Source organism: Taudactylus pleione, unplaced genomic scaffold, assembly GCF_031769625.1.
Source record: "Taudactylus pleione unplaced genomic scaffold, aTauple2 ptg000758l, whole genome shotgun sequence".
In the NCBI taxonomy this organism is placed as follows: domain Eukaryota; kingdom Metazoa; phylum Chordata; class Amphibia; order Anura; family Myobatrachidae; genus Taudactylus; species Taudactylus pleione.
In genome coordinates this window covers 5,338,326-5,361,626 of record NW_028285160.1, presented here as the reverse complement: position 1 = coordinate 5,361,626, position 23,301 = coordinate 5,338,326, and the positions used below count along the sequence as shown (strand labels likewise).

At 44.7% G+C, this 23,301-nt stretch overlaps 1 protein-coding gene across 2 annotated transcripts in view; it reads left to right on the top strand.

Annotated features, from left to right (window-relative positions):
• Positions 1-22,537, top strand: part of HDAC9 (histone deacetylase 9) — an 805,652-nt gene extending 783,115 nt beyond the window's left edge. For both annotated transcript variants that reach the window (XM_088457369.1, XM_088457370.1), the window contains one exon: positions 21,989-22,537. In XM_088457369.1, the coding sequence (XP_088313495.1) occupies positions 21,989-22,177 (189 nt within the window). In that variant the 3' untranslated portion in view covers positions 22,178-22,537. The remainder of the gene's footprint in view (positions 1-21,988) is intronic.
• The last annotated feature ends 764 nt before the right edge of the window (positions 22,538-23,301 follow it).

Genomic DNA, 23,301 nt, shown 5'->3' with positions numbered 1-23,301 from the left:
CCGTTCGTTAGAGGCAGAACGCTCGTTGCATTCCGATGTTGAGTAACCGCGCATGCGTCGGTGTTACACTGCGCATGTGCGTACGGCAGATTGCGAGTTTTTTTTGTCTCGTTCGTCAAATAGCGTACAGGAAGTGACATGTCAAATGTGATTGACAGAACAGGCCGTTTTTGGGCGTTGACGGGGGTGGAGATGGAAAAACGCAGGCGTGGCGAGGCGTTTTTTGGGCGTACATACATTAACAAATGCGAACGTCAAATGTGTTCGTACCAACTCATACGTCACTGGATGATCCTCTTTCCCTTCAAAATGCTCGCACAGCTTAGGGGCTGGATAACTCGACCACAGTGGCGATGGCCTTCTCCTCCGTCCCGGCACTCCACGATGTTGCATCCATTAATCACTGCTTGTCAGAAACTCAATTAGTGTTGGATTGAAAACCGGCTTGGTATGTGTTTTGAAAGCAGTTTTTTTGGATAGCACAAAACCGAACGCAGGTGGAAATCATAGCTGCTAATGTCTGGATTACACAATCAATTAGCGTACATTTGTGGGGGTGTATTTTGGCCGCAATGTGTTCGTTTTTGGACTATTGTAACAATAATGTCATCATGTTTAGGTTTGGTCCCTCATTTTGTGTTTGCAAGGTGTTTTTTCCTCCTTAGGTAATGTTTTAAACGTTCCTTAACGAGCACTTTTTTTTCAATGTGTAATTTTTTATTTTGAATGTTGTTGGCTTGTGGGCCCGGATTAAAAGTAACCCATTTTTTCAATAATGTCAGAATACAAAGTTGTACATTTGTGGTAAATTTATTGGTATCCACCCAAAAAAAAATTCACATATTGAACTCCAACATTTTTGGCAGTGTTCCACAATATTTATTAATTGTGCAAACAATAATTTTTGGGTAAACGTAAATGCAAAAATTAAAAACAATTCACAAGAAAGGAGAGGGAAGTTTTGGCCAGAAAGGAATATGAGGCAAGCACAGAAGGAGTGTGGGAAAAGTAGCCAATGGTGTCACCGTTTTTTCGCCCGTTTGGCTGGGGGAGGGAGGGCGCCAGACCGGGTCCGGGATGTCATCGGGCTGGCCTGTCCAGAGGCAGATGTTGTGGCCTCTGGACTAGGCACAGGGCTAGGCACATTTGGAGGCTTGGCTGATGTTGTGCCAGAGGTGGAGGATCCTGATGTTCCGGCAGGAAGGGAGGTCGGCTCCACCATGTGCTGGCGAATGAGCTGCTCCAGGGCAGTGGCGATGCGGATGTTTACCCTGGTATTTTCCACCAGGGCCTGACCAATGGTCACGTTGGCCGCAGCATTTTGCTCCAGGGCCTCAGCCACCCGTACCAGACTGGCGTCCATCCTCTGCAGAATCTCCGTATGGAAATCCGATTTAAAATTGAGTTCTGTGAGGAGGGACACTGCCTGTGAGGGGGATTGCCCTGGACTGGCTTCTGCAGGGTCCTCAGCCGGATGTACTGGTTCCTACCCTGCAGAGCCAGCAGAAATTCTGCGGCCAAGGCTCCCCTCTGGAGCAGACTCATCCGCCTGTGTCTCTGTTGGAAAAATAAGAAAAGACTCACATTAGAATCTACATATTGGCACAATAACATTTCAGAGTTGGTGACATCACAACATTTACCTGGGACAACATGAGGAGCCGCAAAGTCTGGCATGTCCGTATCCATGTTGGACACGCCAAACACCTCCACAGGCTGCACACACCCCTGTGCCAGCTCTTCTAAATCAGTCAACTCCCATGACACAGGGGTGGGACCCCCACCTGTCCCCCTTGCATGCCTAGCCCTGTCCGCCAGTTTTTGCTTCAGGCGATATTTGAAGTCGGCCCATCTGTGGGATGAAATTGGAACCATTATTTTTTATTTTATTTTGTTTTTGGTTTTAGGGTGGTCAAGTGTTTACTTACCGCCGTTTGACATCCCGGGCTAGACGGACATAATCACCCACCCTATTGACATCCACGGCTACCTCTTCCCACATTCTCCACTTCTGGCTTGCACTCATATTCCTGTCTGCCTGTGGCAGGATGTCCACACACTTCTGAATCAAAACCTCCATCTCCTTTCTTGTGAATTGTGGCTGCCTTTTCTTTTTGGCAGCTTTGCCCGGAATATCAGCAGCCTCTTCCATGTCATCCTCCTCACCTATTTGGGTAAATTTGCAGAATTCTCAACTTCACAACTTGCACAATATTATTATTGAGTCAAAATGCATGAAATACTTACCGCCTGACTGTTGTCCATTGTTTCCCTGGTCTGTAGCCATGTGTGATGTTCAAACTAGAAATACACCAGAATTGTGTTTTTGTCTCGTGACGTATTTATACATGCGTCCTTATTTTGCGGCCGCATCATTGATTGTGCGTTCCTCTGATCCTTCCTTAATTTGTGCGGGAAATGAAACACTATATATGGCTTGGGGCGTCTCGACTCGAGGTGGCGTTTATTGAATGTTGGAGGTTACGTTGGTTGGAGTTGATTGTTGGTTGGTGTCGGAGATTGCGTTTTTTGTGGTTTAATTTTTTTTTTTGTTTTTCTTTGTTTTCCGTTCGGTTTTTTTCCATTTTGAATTTTTTGGTCGTTTCCAGTTTTGGTAAGTTTGGGGAAGTCTAACTTTGGGTCAATTTGTCTCTCATTCTGGTGTCGATTTTTCTAATAAGTTTTTCCCGTCATTTCATCTCTCTTAGGTTTTATTTTGGCTCTGCCCCAAAGACATTTTGGTCCGGTTTCTTATATATTATCTCTTGGTAAGTTCATTTGTTAAACTGTTTAGGAAATGTTCTTGTTTGTCTGTCCGCAATTTTGGTTGGCCTTCCACATGTAACGTTGTTTTTAGCAAATTCGAACTCTGTGTTTTTTTTACATTATTTATGCAGCATTATTGTGCCATGTATTTGCGAACTAATTAGCGCATTTTTACTACTTCCTATTGTGCCTTGTATTTGCGAACTAATTAGCGCATTTTTACTACTTCCTATTGTGCCTTGTATTTGTGAACTAATTAGCGCATTTTTACTACTTCCTATTGTGCCTTGTATTTGCGAAATAATTAGCGCATTTTTACTACTTCCTATTGTGCCTTGTATTTGCGAAATAATTAGCGCATTTTTACTACTTCCTATTGTGCCTTGTATTTGCGAAATAATTAGCGCTTTGTGAAATGTGTATTCATCCCTTAAAAATGTTTTTTTTTTGCTGGTGCATTGGTTGCTTACATTTGGCCTCAATTTGACGTAGTGTGCGCAACGTTGTTTTGCTCTTTGCCCAAATGTGTGTGTGTCCCCTTTTATGTTTTGTCTTGCTTAAATTTGTGATAATGACATGGCCAGCATAAAATGATGTATATTTTTGATGTTATTATTTGCAGTTACAACATATCATGACAATACCCCGGCATGTAAGCATCAATGGATGGTATTTTCAAGCAAAGTTACATGTATTTTTAATGGGTGGGGTAAAAAGGCTGACATTCCTATGTTGTCATTTCAGGTTGATATGGGTCGGATTGTTCTGGCCCTGCTCCCGGAAGCCGACCAACCTCAATCTCGTCCCAGGCGTAGGCATCGTAGGCGTGCAAGGCCCCAGATATTTCGAACACGTGTCACCCTTTTTGGAATGCCAGATGATGAGGTTTTAAGATGATACCGTCTTCCTCCAAAAATCATCATAGACACTCTCTCATTAATAGAGAGTGATCTTGAGCGGCAAATTGACAGTCCTACAGCAATTCCACCACTTACGCAATTTATGGTGGTGTTACATTTCTGTGCCTCAGGATCGTTCCAAACAACAGTGGGAATAGTGGCGTGCATCTCACAATCCTCCTTTTCCCGGATCCTGAGGGCAGTGATGGAGGCACTTTTCAAGCACCTCCATCATTTTATTCAAATGCCTTTGGATATGGGTGCCCTTAGTGTGGCCAAGGCCAATTTTTACCAAATAGCTGGCTTCCCACACATCATAGGGGTTGTGGATGGTACTCACATACCACTTCAGCCTCCAGCACGGCTGGAGGCAATATTTAGAAACCGGAAACACTATCACTCCCTCAATGTAATGGTGGTATGTGATTCCTCCCTCCAGATCCTGTCCCTGATGGCAAAATTACCAGGAAGTGCACATGACTCCTTCGTCATCCGGCAATCAGGGATATGGCACAAATTAACCAACCTACAAGCTGGTGATGCATGGCTTCTGGGTAAGTGGAGACCTTTAGTACATAACAATGTTAAGCTTCATACAGAGTGAGCCTGATGTTGACTTTTCGTTTTCACAGGAGACAGTGGCTACCCTTGCATGCCCTGGCTGCTCACTCCTTATTTGGCTCCCACACCAGGGCCACAAAGTGAGTATAATTCCGCACTTACAGCCACCAGGCAAGTGGTGGAGCGCTGTATCGGCCTTTTAAAAGGCCGATTCAGATGCCTCCACCGCTCTGGTGGCGAACTCATGTATTTGCCGGATATGGTTTCGAAAATTGTGGTCCTGTGTGGGATATTTCACAACATCGCCATAAGGAGTGGGGTCCCAATGCAGCCAGAGGATGCCTTACCTGAGGATGGCCCCCCCGAGGTTGGTCGGAGGTCTGTATGTGGGGGGGCCATACGCGATGATGTGGTGGCCAGATTTTTTAGGTAATTATTTGAAAAAAAACAGTGTTGATACCTAATGTGGTTGGGTTTGTTTGAGAACATCTAATTTTTGGCAAATTTTTTTCTCCATCTTCTGTTTTTTTACATAATCTTTGGCACTCCAACGATGACTACTTCCTGCTACCCTTACAAAACCTGTATGTGGATATTTTGGGGATATATTCTGGAACCCTTATTGCAACGCCATATATGTGGAATCTTGTTGGCATGGTCCTTCGTCAACCAGTTCTTGATTTTTTTTTTGTGATGTGGTTTTTTTGGTATGTGTTGTATTTGAGATTATCACTGTGTGTTTTGTTTGTGAGTGACCACTTTGATTTTTCAGTTATGTTGATAATAAATGTTTTGAGAGTGAAATGTTGTCCCTTTTTTGGAACGTTACCACCAAGTGTAACCAGGTTCACACACGTTACATTTGACTAAGGGGTAATCCAGTACTGACGCCATTTGAGCAAAAATGTTTTCTTTATTCAGGGTCCAAACCAACACCAAAAGGAAGCCTGTACAATCCTTTTGCTTCGTAATATTGCCCTAAGCTGCTTGCACACCAACTAGGAACCTGTAAAATGTAGAAATATAATTGTGACTACACCAAAAAAGGGAAATCAGATTGGTACTGTTAGGTGTTTCTTGTGGCTGTTTGACATAAAAATACAACACACACTCTTACTGACAAAAATTTGAAATCCTTGCAGGAACACTCTACTTATGTCAGGGTAAACAATATGTGGTTTTGAAAAAACGAATGAGCCAGAACGTAACTTCAAACAAAACAATTTATTTACAGAATGGGCCAAAAATAAAAAACTACTCCCTAAGGAGGACCGACATACAGTCAAGGACCACCAGCACCCCGATGATATTGGTGTGCATCTGGGCCACACAGGCGGATAAATTGGCCCGAAGCCTCTGTTCCTCTGTGGGTGAGAAAAGTGTGGGGATTAATACAACAATAGTGAAACTCCACAAAAAACATTTTAAAAAAACTGCATTAAAACTCATCAAACTAAAATGGTGTAGGGCAAAAATACAAGGCCTATGTCCAAATTCCGACAGGTGTGCTATGTGTATGTTGAAAACAGCAGTAACAGGTTACGGCAATCGCCCCAAACCACAAAATTTTGGAAAATAAACACAAAAAAATAAAAAAAACATGATTACATACAAACAGTTTGCAACGATAAAAAAACGCAAAAAAAAACATACCGGAAGACCCAACGCCAGCTACAGAAGGCCCTCCATCGTCCTCCTCGGAGGTGGGTCCATTCCCCAAAGATCGGGGCGGGGTAATGACCGACTCCGGGGAGGGGGTCATTCTAAGAGGGGTGGTTGGAGGAGAGGGGGAATTGGGACGGAGGGGAAGGAGGCCAGAAAAATCTGGCTGAGGGTGTAGGAAGGCTGGGGAGGAGTGGGGAATAGGGGAAGGAGTGGAGTTGGAGTGTTGGCTGGGGGTTGGGGAGAGTGGCCATGATCGTCGTCTGGCCGGACGCTGACGGCGTAGTCTTTGCTGGGCCCCTAAAAGATGGGAAACAAATTGGGGTTAGTTCCCACAAAAAAATCCGCGCCCAAAAACAATTTCAAATGCACCCCCAAAAACAACAAAAAAAATGATATGAGGATAATGAATAAATATGAAATACAGGGAATACATGGCCATGCAGATATGAGGAGAATGAATAAATATGAAATACAGGGAAAACAGGGCCATGCAGATATGAGGAGAATGAATAAATATGAAATACAGGGAAAACAAGGCCATGCAGATATGAGGAGAATGAATAAATATGAAATACAGGGAATACATGGCCATGCAGATATGAGGAGAATGAATAAATATGAAATACAGGGAAAACAGGGCCATGCAGATATGAGGAGAATGAATAAATATGAAATACAGGGAAAACAGGGCCATGCAGATATGAGGAGAATGAATAAATATGAAATACAGGGAAAACAGGGCCATGCAGATATGAGGAGAATGAATAAATATGAAATACAGGGAAAACAGGGCCATGCAGATATGAGGAGAATGAATAAATATGAAATACAGGGAAAACAGGGCCATGCAGATATGAGGAGAATGAATAAATATGAAATACAGGGAAAACAGGGCCATGCAGATATGAGGAGAATGAATAAATATGAAATACAGGGAAAACAGGGCCATGCAGATATGAGGAGAATGAATAAATATGAAATACAGGGAAATGCAGTTAGGGCCACAAAGACAAACATGAAAACCACAATCCATTAAACTTACATTCCGCGATCTGCATGCGAAAGCATGCCAGCAAGCGGGGCGTCCGCCGTTGCAGGTCTCACCACCTGCGCTCCAGCTGCCCGATATGGCGGCATGAGCCGAAGGAGCGCAGGCGGGCCCGAACCTCCGCATATGCGGATCGCTTCTCGCGGTTGGTGATGGGTGGAGGCTGGCTGGTGATCCGCCTATCCATCACCTCCGTAAGCACCAGCAGCTCGCGCCTGGTGAATGCGGAGGCTCTCATGATGGCAATGGAGTTTTTCCTAAAAATAATTTTTGATAAAGTGCTCCCAAATTTTATGATTGGCTAATGTATTTAGGAAATTAACAGGAGCAATTCTATTGGTTAGTGTATGAGTCATCTGTTCGATAGGGCCAGAAATCTGTGGAGACTTATGATAGGCTTGATGCAGTGACATGCGTAAGCAAATTTACATAAAGAAATGAACTCCAGGAAATATGCGGGTATAAAAACAAATAGAACAATTATTTAATAGGGGCTAACATGTATTTTGACAATTAAAAGCGAATGTTTAAGCCGTACGTATTCTGCGGGTAAACACAAACACGGACATAAATAAAGTTTATTGCATTGTGTAAAAAAAAAAAAAAAAAATTAAGCTAATTGATATATTGATTGGCATGTTACGATTGAGGGAGGTAGGCAGAATAAACGAGCAGTTAATCGAAATGTGACAGTCCAACTTCCGGGTAGTACTAGTGCGTGCGTTCCCTTCAAACCACTTCGGGGATGTACGCTCGCTATTTGGCACGCTCGTTAGTTAGAGGAGGGGTCGTCTGAGTTTGGGGAGGATGTTTTGATGCGAACGAAAATACGAGCGTGTGCCTGAATTTAAATATTTTTTTACGTTCGCCCAACGTACGAACGGCCACTTGCGTCCGGGTCTGAATGAGGGCCTTAGTATGCAGCATCTCCTGGCCACCTCGGTTAGGTGAATTAATTAATTGGTAAATGAAAGCTATGACCTTTAGCCAAGCTGTTATGGTGTCCATCTCTATATTTATTAGATAAGTTAAGTAAGGATGTTTAAGGTATTTACTTAGCAATAAGCCAATGGAGATCTTACATTTTTTAATGGTATAAAAGAAATCTCTACAGCGCCCCCTGGTGTCTGCCGGGTGCACTGGCTAGTAATACAGAATTTTTCTACAGCACAGGAATGCGATCATTGCATCCAAAAAGGGGTCGGGCATGCAAAAACTATGATCGCAAGGCAAGGCTAAAGGACGCCCTTTATACGTTAGAGAGCGGTGCCTAAGCACTCACAAGCTCGTGTAATACCGCCCCCTCTACTCTCGCAGCACACGTCACCTCCAGGAAGTGTATAAGACCATTGGTAACATCGAGAGCCATCAGAAGCACTCGCACTGCTTAGGGTAGGCCTTGGCTCCCGCAAGTACTGCGAGTGCTTCAGTCAAAAAAAGATGACAGGTGATGTGTACAATGACGCAGCTTTGACATTTTGCACACCCATAAAACGCCGTTATGACGGCCAGACACGCCAGCGTTCGCACTAACACTCCCCCATTTACATGCACCTTCCCCTGTTACCACCCACAAACGGCACTGTCACTCAAAGGAGTGATCTGCCTTTGTACTACGAGCGCTCGATTCCTGATCGCAGTGAGTGGTTTACGCATGTGCACTGCGACTAACTGCGAAGTTTGCAACTATTGGCCGTCTGCGAGCCATCGCCCCTTAGCGATCGGGTCTGAATCAGGTCCACAGTCCAGGGAGTACAGAAAGAGCCACACACAGCTGATGCATTGGTCCTGTCTGCTCCAAGGAAAAGGCCTATTTTTATAGGGGGGCCTGGAGTTGCAGCTCCACCCACCCCATTGTTAATCCGGCCCTGTAAAGCGCTGCAGATGTGTGCGCTATATAATTATTAATAAATAAATAATAAAAAAATACAGCATGCTCCAGCTAATCACAATAGTCTGTGAAAGAGTATACATGATTACATCGAACAATAATTTAGCACTATCCAGAATATTACACAATTATATTTCTTTTGATTAGTCACTTCTCTGTCTGTCATAGTATTATTTACTGGACCGATCCCTAACAAGCAATCATTTCTTGGCAATGTATTACACATAGCTTATGTCTAAACCAGCAGCACATTTTATTTAGCTAAAACTTTTTACACCACACAGCTACACACCAACTAAACAGCAAAACTCGTTAGAGTCAATTCAATTAACTGCGATGTGCCATATATTATGCTGTGGAACAGCATATCACAAGACCACGACATTGCCCTCATTGCCTTGCAGCCATAAAAGTGCGACGGAAAATTGACATCATAGTGGCTACCATAATGGAGGAATATACAGTATGTGCAGCCATACCATCAACACAAATGTAATTGACCCCATCAACATAAAATATACCAATGTACACTTTGGATGCTGTTAGACACTATTGAGAACCAGAGGATGAGATTGGTTTCATACAGTACATGAGTGATGAGATCTGCAGGAGATGCAATTTGGAGAAAAGATGAACAAGGAGCTGGCTCCGTGGACATGATGGATGGCTGAGTGGTGTTAGGACAATAACACATTTCTAGTCTTGATCACTGTGAATTAGTTTTAGTTATTTTTTAGACCCCAGGAAAGATCTTGTTACTCAGACAATGCACCTAGTATATTTGTGTGTGACGGGGCCTGTCCATACACTGTCACTTCTAAGTCACAGTGCCTGATTCATTACCGATCGCAAATGCGATTATGCACGCAGTTGGACGATTGTTGTGTATACATCGCAATGCACGCACTGAAGGTCTCACTGGGATCGGACTGCAGTGTCTACGCAGACTCATTGCAGAGTGATTGACAGGAAGTGACAGTTTGGGGGTGGTGATGGGGGGTGGTCGGCAGAATGCAGGCGTGGCAGTGCGTTTGAACGCTGTTACAAGGGCGTGCATACATTAACCACTGCGATGCCATACTCAGTTCAGGCTTTCATTGCGTGCAACATGGTTAGCAATCTCTGAGTATGGTCAGACCTTGTGCCAGTGTGTGTGAGGCCGCGATGTTACTCGATGTTACTGATGCTTTTGCAGACTTGCTAAGTATTACGGATGTGTGTAAGGTAAAGTGGGCGTCCTTATATTTGGCTATGATGGCATTGCAATCATTGGTATATTTTCGCAATGAGACTTGGTGTGTAATTGCAGTTGCGATCGCAATAGCGATCTGTACTGAATCTGGCCCACAGTCACTATGCTGAAGTGGGTTTCCAATATTTCTTTACCTCAGAGCCAAAATCATACTCCACTCAGATACATTAATGCAGGGGTGTAACTAGACCTTTGTGAGCCCAATAGTAACATTTGGAAAGGGCCCTGCAGCACTCCACCAAAGTGACAGTGGGTGGGGGAGGAGCAGGACAGAGCAGCTGGGTGAGGGTCTAGAAAAGCAGAGGGGGCGGAGCCTGACAGAGTGGAGGCTGGGATAGGAAAGTTGGAGGATGAGGTGTCATTTACATACAGTGTAAGACAATTAAACAATAATAATAAAGAGTGTGTGGGTCGCAACAAAAAAAAAGTATTCTATGCAATTTTTAAAGGTTTATTATTAATAAAAACCAATGCAGTGCCCCCTATAGTAGTGCCCCTTATGCAATGCCCCCTGAATTTGTGCCCATTATGCAATGCCTCTTATGCAGTGCCCCAGTAATGCCCCTTATGTTGTGCCCCCAGTAATGTCCCTAGTAGTGCCCCTTATACAGTGCCCCAGTAGTGCCCCTTATGCAGAGCCCCCAGTAGTGCCCCCAGTAATGCCCCTTATGCATAGCCCCCACTAATGTCCCTAGTAGTGCCCCCAGTAGTGTCCCATATGTTGTGCCAGTAATGACCCTTATGCAGAGCCCCCAGTAAAGTCCCTAGTAGTGCCCCTTATGCAGTGCCCCCAGTAATGCCCCTTATGTTGTGCCACCAGTAATGCCCCTTATGCAGAGCCCCCAATAATGTCCTTTATGCAGAGCCCCCTGTAATGCTCCTTATGCAGAGCCCCTATTGTTGTGCCCCCAGTAATGCCCCTTATACTGTGCCCCCTCCCAGTATACAATAGGCCCCACTCACCTGTGCAGTACTTACCATTCTTCACGATGGGCGCTGGGCACCGCCACAATCCACGCCGTCTTCACTCCCACCATCCCGCGTAGATTCTGCCGCTGACTGGATCTAATTAGATCCAGAGCAGCAGGCGCAGGCTCCTCTCATCGCGGAAAACGCGGGTGACGTCACCCGTGCGCTGCATCACTGGGAAGACTGTCCCCTGAAGCGATCAGAGGCTTCTGATAACTTCAGAGACCAGCATTGCCAGGTTTAAATAAAGTAAACACTGCCCGATCGGAGCAGAGCTCCGAGCGTGGCAGGTGTGTGGGCTGCATATTATATATACAGTATGTGGGCCCACACTGTCGGGCCGCATAAAATGTTTATTCGGGCCACATGTTAGATATGCCTGTTCTACAACAGTATACAGGAGAATACAGACTGAACATACTACAGTATAATTGGGCCTGATTCAGCAGAGGACGGAATTGCAAAGCCGCACACAAGCAGCTTTGCAATTCAATCCTTGCTAAAATGCAAATGCAGCAGGGGGTGTATGACACCTCCTGCTAAATCTGCGATCCCAGAGCAGCGACCAAGGTTGCAGCCTGGGATCAGATGGTCGTGATGTTGGGCGGGGCCAGGCTTATACAGGCTGACCAACATGCGAGGCCAGGAATCTGGGTCTGTGGACGCTGGTCCTGACTTTGCAACTCCCAGAAAACAGAGGCGAACGCAGGCTGTCCCTGCTGCCGAACCGCCCCATAATCTCCTCTGCTTGTCAATCAGCCAGAGACATACCGGGGCGTGCGTACGATCACGAAGGACCTATTCTGCACATGCGCAGAATGGGTCCTGCGCACGAACAGATTCCCGATATTCAGGAGTCTGCGCTCAGTAGTGCTCTTACATGCACTGCTGAATCTGCCCCATAGACAAATAAATTGCTTGAGTACCTGCTCGCAAGGGCTTACAGCCGAACGTTCCATGTCAGTGCTGTGTTTGTGACAGCAGAATGTATTATATAAATTTGTGAGTGGAATGACATTATGTCTACACCAAATTTTGCACCATGCCTGACCCCCACTTTTCATTAACGTCAATTTTCAGTTACAGACTAGTGTTACAAAGACTGCAGGGGCAATAGTTGCTACGTGTCACTGGCCTACACTTCCTCACCCTACTGTGACTGTATGAGTGATAAGCCAATATGTGCCCCTTCTCAGTCTTAGCAGCAGTAGCCTGTGACCGTCAGGGGAAGTGTGATTGAAAGCACAATCAGTTAATTATATTGAAGACACCATGCTAAAGTACAGAAACCATGGATGCAAATCTTAAGACTGAACGGATACTACTGGTAGATGCAGTCAGACAATGAAAACATGGTCAGTGGAATTGTGCTCATGGAGATCCATCAGATACAGATATTCAATCTGAGCACCCATCATCTGGACCTTTCAGATTTAGCCTTACACATCTACAGCTGCGATTGTTTTAGATGCCCCCTGCTGGGCATCTATACGAAAAGCAATTCAATTGTTTCTTTGTTCGGGCGCCCATTAGTATTTACCGCGTCTAATAGCATGCCGTTTGGGCGGCCAAACCACCACGAGGGCGCCCGAAAAACGGGACTTTGCACACATTTCTTCTCGCACCTCAGAGTGCAGAAATGTGTGTTCCCGCAGCTTTAGGAGTCCGAACAATTGAATTGCTCCGCCGAGTGCCTATTCGTATAGATGGCCAGTGGGGGGCATCTAAAACAATTGAATTGCCCTCTATGACTGAAAAATGGATATTTATTGGCATACAGAAAAACAAGTATAAGACAAATGCATTCAGGTACCTGAGTTATAGCGCATATATATATATATATATATATATATATATATATACACATATATTGACCCCAATAAAGCATGAAACATAAAACAGTCATACATTACATTATAATACAGGGCATGTGACATACAATGTTGGTATGATGTGGTATGATGTGGTAGGATGTGGGAATGGGGAGAGGATTAGGGAGCCATAATCTATGTATTAATGCTTTATTGAAAGACAGACACATATTGCTATACGGCAAAAAGAGAGAAAAGTTCATAAATATTGTTTAGTAGTAACAATCCAGTGCTGCTAGTTTATAGGTAAGTTGCCAAGCTGGCACTAATGCACAAAAAAGAACTAGTGCTGATGCATACAGCTAGCACGATGTGTATGCAAATTGCACAGCAATGCATTAGCATGCCCAGTATTTCTTAGAGAGCGTTCACATACTGTATGCAGACACCCACCAGCCTGTCTTAAGACGCCCACTTGTGCATGTCATGTCCAGGAAGTGTATGTAACCATTGGTACATCGGATGCGATCACAGCGCTTGAGGTTGACCATACCCTGACGCAAGCACTGCGAGCACTTCAGTGTAATAACAAGCCAGCTGATGTATACTATGATGCTGTCTTATAATTATGCACACCTCTAATACGCCGTTGAGATGCTCAGGCACGCCTGCATTTGCACCTCCACTCCCCCGTTTTTAATGGCCAGCCCCTGTTACCACCTACAAACGGCTTCCCCTGTCACTCACTCTGCTGGGCTGTCTATGCGCAGCAAGCGAATGCATTGTGAACTTTCACTAAGGTATACGCATGCGCACAATGCATACCATCGGCAGCAGCGAGAGTATGCATCTTAGCGAGCGGGTCTGAATCAGGCCCTTAGTCCTCAGTTCCCCAAACAGTGCATGTTTTCCAGGTCTCCTCACAGAATCACAAGTGAAATAATTAACTCCACCTGTGAATCTTTTAAAATGTGGCAGTGAGTAATGAATACACCTGTGCTCCTGCTAGGTGACCTGGAAAACGTGACCTGTTTGGGGTGCTGAGGATTGAGTTTGAGACTATACAGTTCTCTTTTAGGGCATCCAACTATGCCTCTATGAGGGGCAGTCCCAAAAGTGGACATCAGGGATGACATGTGGCATCAGGGACAATATGGGGTCTATTCATGAAGAACATGAAGTGGCTACTGAAAAATATCACTATAAATCGCATCACATCGATGCGATATCTAGTGATGTTTAGTAGCCAATGTTGTAATCGTACCATCGTTCCTCTATCGGCAAGTGGATACGCACCTTTACTTGTCCGACGTCTTCATGCGCTATCCGGCCCCTCCACGATCCTGGAAAGCAGTGTGCAGGCAGACATAACAGGAGCCCGATATGTCTGTATTCTCGCACTTGTGCCCGAGAGCAGCAGGTCAGGTCAGTCCTGCAGCAATGGATGCTGGGTAACGGGGCGGAGCCAGCGCCAGGTGCTGGGCAGAGAACAGGGAAGTATGCAGTTCATACTTACCTACCTTTTATCGTCTCTTCCCGGGAGAAGCCCGGGTAAGAGAAGCAGAAGGGGGCCGATGGGGGCGGGGCCTACTGATTCGCGTCATTAAGCCCCGCCCCTCGTGGTAAAACTGCCGCGATTGGGTAAAATTTGCATAGGGGGCGGGGCCAAATGCTGTGATTCATGCAGAATCACATCTTAAGCCCCGCCCCCTTCACGGAGACCCGCGATCGCCGCGGGTATTCTCCTCATTCTGCCCACTTCACTAGGAAGTGGGCAGAATGCGGGAGAAATGCCCCCCCTTCCGGGGGAAAAATCGGGAGCCTCCCGCGAAAACCGGGAGGGTAGGCATGTATGATGCAGTTTCCCTGCTCTGTTTGGTGCACTGTACAGATTACGCCATCCTGTACGAGGAGAGGAATAGAAAGCTGAACTTTCCATACCTTTATGAATTGCACTCACCATACAAAAGTATGGTGATGCCATTCATACACAAAGCGGGGAGTGCTGCTGGAGAAGGAATAACCTCCTCCACGGACCGGTAACCCCCTGTATAAATTGCTGAAATCATTGAAAAGTACTTTGCTCAATTAAACAGGACTTTTCACTACTCTATGAATAGACCAAAAGGGCTCTATTTATCAACATTATTTTTACTAAAATAATGTGAAAAAGGGTGTTTTCACACCCTTTTCACATTATTTTAGTATCACCTATAGTTATTACAGGGCAATTGGAGCAATTGGAGTAGAATTCATAAAATTCTACTCCAACCCCTAAGTATCACTTATTTTTAGTAAAGCAGATCGCATTTCCCATAACTGTAATAGGAAATGTGATCCGACCAGAGTTACTATAAATAAATGTGAAAAAAATACCGGGAAAAGCCCTGTGATAATAACGCCACCTGGAGGTGGCGTTATCCAGGGTCTCCACCGGTTACCGGCCTCCTGCCCTGCTCTAACCTCCAGGTGGCGTTATTATCACAGGGCTTTCACCGGTATTTTTTTACAATTTATTTTTAGTAACTTTGGTCGGATCACATTTCCCATTACAATTATGGGAAATGCGATCTGTTTACTAAAAATAAGTGATACTAGGGATTGTAGTAGAATTTTACTAATTCTACTCCAATTGCCCTGTAATAACTACAGGTGAAACTAAAATAATGTGAAAAGGGTGTGAAAGCACCCTTTTTCACTTTATTTTAGTAAAAATAATGTTAATAAATAGAGCCCTTTGTGTATACTGTATTTTACACAAGTCTGGCTTAACTCCCTACAGTTTTTAATCCTTCACCAACATGCTCAGGTAAAACTGGGGAAAGTCTTTGCAGTAAGGAAACTAGCTGTCCCACATTTCAAAAGCATTTGTTACTACTAGCATTTGGACCTGCCCAAAAACAAGAGCACAATGAGTCACAAAGGGCTCTATTTACTACAATCCGCATATTGAATGCGGATTGTAGTGTGATATTACCGAGTGAATTCGCATTGCGAATTCAGGCAATATCACAGGGATTTACTATAAATCCCTTGCAGGGACAGAGCTTGTGATAAAGCTCTGTCCCTGCGGATCCCATCCGCACTCTAGTCGCGGTATTTTCGGAAAAAAATACCGCGACTAAGAGCCCGCGCATGCGCCGACCCACCGTCGCTGCTACCCCCCACCAACGCTAAGCCCAGCCCCCGCAATCGCGGACCCCCGCGACCCCCCCTCCCTTCATTACACTTACCTGCATCCTCCTGGCCTCCGGTGACCTTCTCCAGGCTTCCCGATCAGGTGATCTCCCATACTGCACTGGGACCCGATCACCTGATGACAGGGCCGCAGTGCACTATGGGAGGCCAGCTGACCGGAGAGGAGCCATCACCGGAGGCCCGATCACCGGTCCCTGGATTCAGTTAAGTAAAAAAAAAATGTTTACATTTTTTTTTTCTTTTTTTTACAGCAATCAGCTTGCGGTCTGTTTAGACCACATAGCTGATTGGTACCGGCTCCCGCCTCTGCTCTCCCCGTTAGAGCAGAGTGGGAGCCCGGTAACCGGGGGAGACCCTGGATAACGTCACCTCCAGGTGGCGTTATTATTGCAGGGCTTTCCCCGGTATTTTTTTCACATTTATTATTAGTAACTCTGGTCGGATCACATTTCCCATTACAATTATGGGAAATGCGATCTGCTTTACTAAAAATAAGTGATACTAGGGATTGTAGTAGAATTTTACTAATTCTACTCCAATTACCCTGTAATAACTACAGGTGAAACTAAAATAATGTGAAAAGGGTGTGAAAACACCCTTTTTCACTTTATTTTAGTAAAAATAATGTTAATAAATAGAGCCCATTGTGAGTTAGTGACACAAGAATCAATGATTTCTAGTGCCAGACCTGCTTACATTTATTATTTACTACTGATAAAAACATTTGTAAACAACATGTAATAAGCACCATGGGGTATATTTACTAAAGTGCTGATTTTTAGAAGTGGAGATGTTGCCCATAGCAACCAATCAGACTCTAGCTATTATCTTCTAGAACACAGGTTCTTAAACTCGGTCCTCAGAACCCAAAACAGTGCATGTTTTCCAGGTCTCCTCACATAATCAAGTGAAATAATTAGCTCCATCTGTGGATCTTTTAAGATGTGTCAGTGAGTAATGAATATAACTGTACACCTGCTAGGTGATCTGGAAAACATTACCTGTGTGGGGTCCTGAGGACCGAGTTTGAGAACCTCTGTTCTAGAGAATGTGCTAGGTAAATGTTAAGTAGAATCTGATTGATTGCTATGGGCAACATTTCCATTTCTAAAAATCCAACTTTAGTAAATATACCCCCATGAGTCTTAACAAAAGAGTAAAGCGGATTACAGGAAAAGCAGAGAACATTTCGTTAAAAGTCCAAAAAAAGTAATCATTGATGTAACAATGTACATAAAAGATAAATCAGACATAAAATGTAAAAAGCAATGACTAAAGAAAGCAAGTCTAACATTCAAAAAGATTTTCAAATATATAAATAGGTAAAAAAAAAATCATTGGGCTACTAGAAGGTGACCTAGGAAAATAATGAGAAACGGTACAGATAAAGCGGAATGGGTATGAAATACCGCCGGCCGCATGGCCGGCGGTTCGATTCCCGTCAGCGGCAGCCCGACAGGAGCAGAGTTCGAAGCAGCAGAAGTGCGACAGCGCTGGAAATCCCGATCGTGGATAGGTAAGTATAGACTAACCTAACCTAACCCCCCTAACCCTAACCCTCCTTAGGGGTGCCTAACCCTAACTTCCCCCCCAAGTGCCTAACCCTAATCCCCCCTCTAAGCGCCTAACCCTAACCACCCCCTTCCCCACTGCCTAAACCTAAGTCCCCCGGGGGGGTGCCTAACCCTAAGTCCCCCCCGGGGGTGCCTAACCCTAACCCTCCCGGGGGGTGCCTAACCCTAAGTCCCCCCAGGGAGCCCTAAACCTAACCCTCCCCCCCCGCGGCTGTCTGCTCACGGCGCCCGGCATCACTATGATCGTGATGCCGGGCACCGGTCTACCGGCGTCAGGGAAATGCGGGCATCTACATCTAGACACCCGGCATTTCACCCTTGCCGGGATAAGACAGTCGGGAAGCCGGCTGCCGGTATTTAGGCAGTCGGCTTCCCGATTGCTTCCCGATAAAGCAGACTTATATTCTGTTCATCTACAGTACGTTAGCTAAGGAAGAAACAATGGCAGGAAACATGTCGTAATGCAATAACCTGCGCGCACCATTACACATCACGCGCCTGACGCCAAAGAATTACATTTCCAAATAGAAAAGATTAGGGACTCTATTTATTAAGCATCTAAGGGTGCTTTTCTTCATTGATAGGGCTTCTCCCTATCTATCAAAGGCTACTGCCGTTGGTAACCCAGCCTACTCCAGTGAAAGCTTTCCACCATGGAGTTGGTAAATATCCTCTTACTGTACCTCCCCCGTCCAATATTGGGAAACAACTGAAAACTACTCAGCTGCCCTGCAAATTTCTCTTTGCAAATCATGGCAATAGGAGGTTTTCTATTGTTGCAATATACAGCAATAGAAATCCATTCCAAATGCATCTATGAATAGGCTCCTAAAATTCATTAAACACTTGTCCCAGATGATATCTGCATATTTCGTATATCTATGGACGTAGTAGGGTCAGTAATAGAGGACTGGCAGAAAGTAGATGTGTAAATAAGCTGTATCCTGGTGATGCAATTGACGTGATTTATTCTGAATTAGTGAAAACATTTGATACAGTTCCACATAACAGATAAGAGCAATGGGAATAGTGGACATATGCACATAAATACACAACAGGCTTGACAATAATTAGTAAAAGGTTGCTTTATATGGGACATACTCTGATTGAATCTAAATTATTAGTGCTGTGTTCAGGGATCTGTCATGAGCCCATTACTTTTCACTCTATTTATAATACCCCTTTTACACCAGAGCTAAAACCTGGGTTATTGCAGGGTTAACCCGGGTAGCTTCTTGGTGTAAAAGAGGACAGGGTTGGATTCTCGAGTCAAGTGACCCGGCAATCCAACCCAGGTAACTTGCAGGTTTTAACATGGGAATGACCCGTGAAACCCTACAGTGTAAATGGCGAGATCCGGGTCACGATGATCTGTAGCGTACCGCATCCCGGTCGATTAGCCGGCTTCAGTGTCGCTTGGAGATGACATCATCTCCAAGCATCCACTTCCACGCCGGAAGAGCCGGGTCACTGCAGACACAGCTCCGATGTGAATGACGCCGACTCGGGAATATCCTGGGTCGGCTCCGGCTAAATTCCGGGTCTGATCCGGTTTGGAACCCTGTTATAACCTCCGGGTCAGACCCTGAATTTAGGTATAGAAGCGGTATCAGTGATTTAGTAGAAGTTGTAAGATAGAAAGTATCTGTATTTTCAGACAATGCTGAAATTAAGGGTTATAGAACAGGGTACTATAAACTGAGAAGCAGCATTCAATGTCAGGCATGTGCTGCAAAAGCTAATATAATCCTGGGATGTATAAAATAGTGCAAGCTTGCATGAGGAGCATCTTGAATATGAGGTACAATTTTGTGCAACTACAGTATGAATTAAAAAGACATAGGAGACCTTGAGAGGGTTCAGAGACTAGCTACTTATTAATATAAGGAATGGAATATGGAGAGCTAAACTTCTAATGAAAAACTGGAGAACCTGGGTGTGTTTACTCGTAGAAATAAACCAACTGATGTCTACAAGTACAAATACTTTCAAGCATAAGACAAGTATTTGTTTAACAAGCTACTGAGATTTGATGAATAATTGTTTCACTGTTTCAACCAACATAGAGAGCTTTCACTAGGGTCTATTTATCATCGGGCACCATGGGGGATACTTATCACCGTAGCAATTCAGCATTGTTCCGGTGCGAGGACGGACTGCTCTGAAAAGCAGTTGTCCCCGCGATCAGTAACACTGCTTCTTCAGTAGCAGTGTTACTTACTTCCCCCCGTGGCCAGCTTCAGATCACATGTGAGTCCTGAGGTCACACACATGAGTCGCTGGTCACACAAGGAGGAGGTGGCGGAGGGATCCGCTCGGATCCCTCTTCGCAGCCCCGGTCTCTCCTTCTCACAATTAAGAGTGGAGCTCTGAGAACAAGCTCCATCTGAAGATGGCGTTTTTTATTGCAAGCAAACTACAAAAACTTTAAGTTTTCTGAGGTTGCTGAATATCAGGTGGCCCTATTGGACACCTGATGATCAATGGTCCATTACCTAAAATATGCGGAAACTAGCATTTCCGCATGTGTAACGGGCCATTAAGTAATGATGAATGTCAATGTAATAATACTGTGGGGTTCACTTCTGAGAAAGCATAGTAATGGTAGACTCTCCGGATGGATGTACAAATGGATTAGAGGATTGTCATACCACAAATGGTACCAGTAGTTATAATGAGCAAATTAAACAGGGTGCGTTAAGGAGTTAATTTGATTTCCACGTACTGTATGTGGTTAGAGAGGATTTTTTTTTCCCTATGAGGCTAAATTTGCAGATGTTTCTCTTCCTGGTGGTTTTGATTTATTTTCCACTGGATCAACAAATGTATCAGTTATACAGGGGTTTATTACAACATCACTAAGGTGCATATTCATCAAGATTATTGCAGGAAATCTCCCCAAAATGCATATGTTAACTATCCTCAGAATATAAGATGGTTCCTATATTTTGGTTCACAAAAGCAGCCCACTTATGTTTCTCTGGGGGCTAAAATATGACATGTACCAAGCTCCAGAAATGCCATTGTATCCTTACCCTCTTCCCTAAAGACATGTTATGTCATTCTGTGAAATGCAAGATTACAGTGACATATAAGGGCTGATTATGAATCACACGCAAGTCCCAATGCACACGGATCCTGCAGATTTCAGCATACCGCTCATATGCCAAAAAACAAATTGGCTTTTGCACATGTACCCAATGAGGTATGTGCAAAGGGTTGTAGACTGCTAGGATTGGTCCATCCAATCAATGGACCACACTGTCTGTGAAATGGGCAGTTGAGGGCGGTAAATGGGCGGCGGCCATGCCATTGTGTCATGGGCGTGTAAACTGACAACCATGCATAATCGTAGCTTGGGGCCAGAGATGGGACATCTGTTTCAGCCGGATCTTTGAACCCAGTATGGTGTAAATCCAGATACCACTGATGACAGCTGCGGCTGCAGACATAAGAACAGTGGGCGGGATAGGCTTCCACATGCAGTCCCATGGATTATAACTATGCAAAGACGAATTCTCACATTTGTATAATGTAGTAAGCAGATCACCGCAGCCAGACAGAAATGTGTCAGCGCAAGTGTGTAACTCAAAATAAGCCCCATAATGTTGAAAAATTCTACTAATTCCACATGTAGGCGGGAGCTTGTCATAGCTGGCACATTCACAGCATAATTATCCTTTTTTTTGCAGGTGTCTATAATCAGGTGCCTTATGCGTCTCGCTGTCAGCCCAGCAGATTTTTTAAAGCAAATTTGCATTCAAATAAGAAATTTTTAAGCAATTCCAGTCTGAGTTGACATCTATATCACAAAGTGAAACAATGAGCCAAAATGATGTACTTGGTTCCTGCGGTAGCTTACAGAATGTCAGCTGTGTGTCCATCACTCTGCAGATTGATACTGATGTTTTCACTATCACGTATTAAAATTTTATATATATATATATATATATATAATATAAATTTATTTACCTATTATAGTTGGCAAAATTCATATTTGATGATCAGGATTTTTTGCTCTATGTTCTCTCAGGTACTTTCTGTAAAGAAAAATATATATTCCTTAAATTTTGCAAATTTGGTCATTCAGGTCAAAGAAAAGTTCCCCTCAGACTGTGAGAACTGACAGGCTTCCTGCCATGACCGAGTGCTCAGCATGTAGGATGACTCTCCTGTGTCAGTGTAAAAACATCTGCTGAATTAATTTATTGACTGAGCCTCTGACTTTTTTTGTTTTGCACGTTTATAACAGACCTGACCCAATGAACTTAATTTGTTGACATGTTTCTGCTTTTGTCTTACTTTATCCCCTCTCATGTTTCTTTCTACTGTGCTGTTTTCTTGGCAACTGCAGTTCCCGGACCATCAGCGTATCAACCAATTTCATATCTACCAGGCTCAGATGGACACAGTTGGCATGGCAGGATCAGACAGACACCGGCCTGTTTCCAGAGCACAGTCTTTCCCGGCTGCGTCGTCGTTACCTCAGCCAGCTTCAAACCAGCCTGTCAAGCATGTCTGTGAGACTGGTAGGACTCCCTAAAGACCTGTTTTAATAGGCAGGATAAATTCACTGTTCTTGTAGGATCAACTGATTTAAATGCTTAGAATACCTCCAGTAGCTGAACGCTCATTCTACCCTCTGTTTTTGCTGGATGATTCGAGGTGAGGACGGCATTGTGACAGCCGTTGTGGCTGGTGAATCAGAAGTGGTGTATTCTTACTTATAATAAATCACTATTATCATTGAAGGACTTTGCCAAAATATCAACAGGTGCACTTGTAAGTATTTATAGTTTTATTTTTACTTCTTGATGGTTTGAACTTCCCACGTTCCATATTCTCAATGCAAAAAGTGACCTGTAAAATGTCATTCAAAACAAAATATGCTCATTATTGTGGTTTAGGAGGATATAGGTCTTTTTCATAATAAAGTACTTGTCCAGCTCCTGGCGAAGTCTCTGATTGATTTGAGAGCCCCGAGCTCCAGTGTAAATATCCATCTACTTCCCCACTTGGTTCTGCGAGTGTCCTGCGCTCCTTCGTGTCATGTGCTGTGCTCTCCTGCTTTCACCAGGTTACTAACATTGCTGTCTAATGCAAGTCACTGCCGACAGGACTCCCTTTCAGGGTAGCAGTCGGGAAGCCGACGGACGCAATCCCGACTGCCGGCTTCCCGGCTTTGCATCCTAGGCCACAGTGGACCTTTAGGACATGCTTGCCGACTATCTGGCTGCCCCTTCGGGAGGGAGCAGCCAGATCGGCTTTACTGGGGGGTGGGCGTGGCCACCAAACGGGACGGGGCCGGCCAGACTAAAAGAGTATGCGGGTGCGGAGCCACGTGATCGCAGGGGGCAGAGCCACGTGATCGCGTCACTTTGGCCCTGCCCCTGCTACACACTGCCGATATTACAGGCAGCGTGAAGCAGGGGGCGGGACCAAAATGACGCGATTCGACGTGAATCGCGTCACAGGCCACCCGCTGCCGAGGATTTTACTATAATTGCGGTGGGGGGCAAGAGGGGTTTGCAGGCGCCGGGAGACTTGCCTGCCTTCCCGGGAGGTCGGGAGCGGCACCCGATTTTCGGGAGGCTCCCGACCAAATCGGGAGGGTAGGCAAGTATGCTTTAGGAATCGCAAGCCTGAACTACTGTCTTATTATGCCAT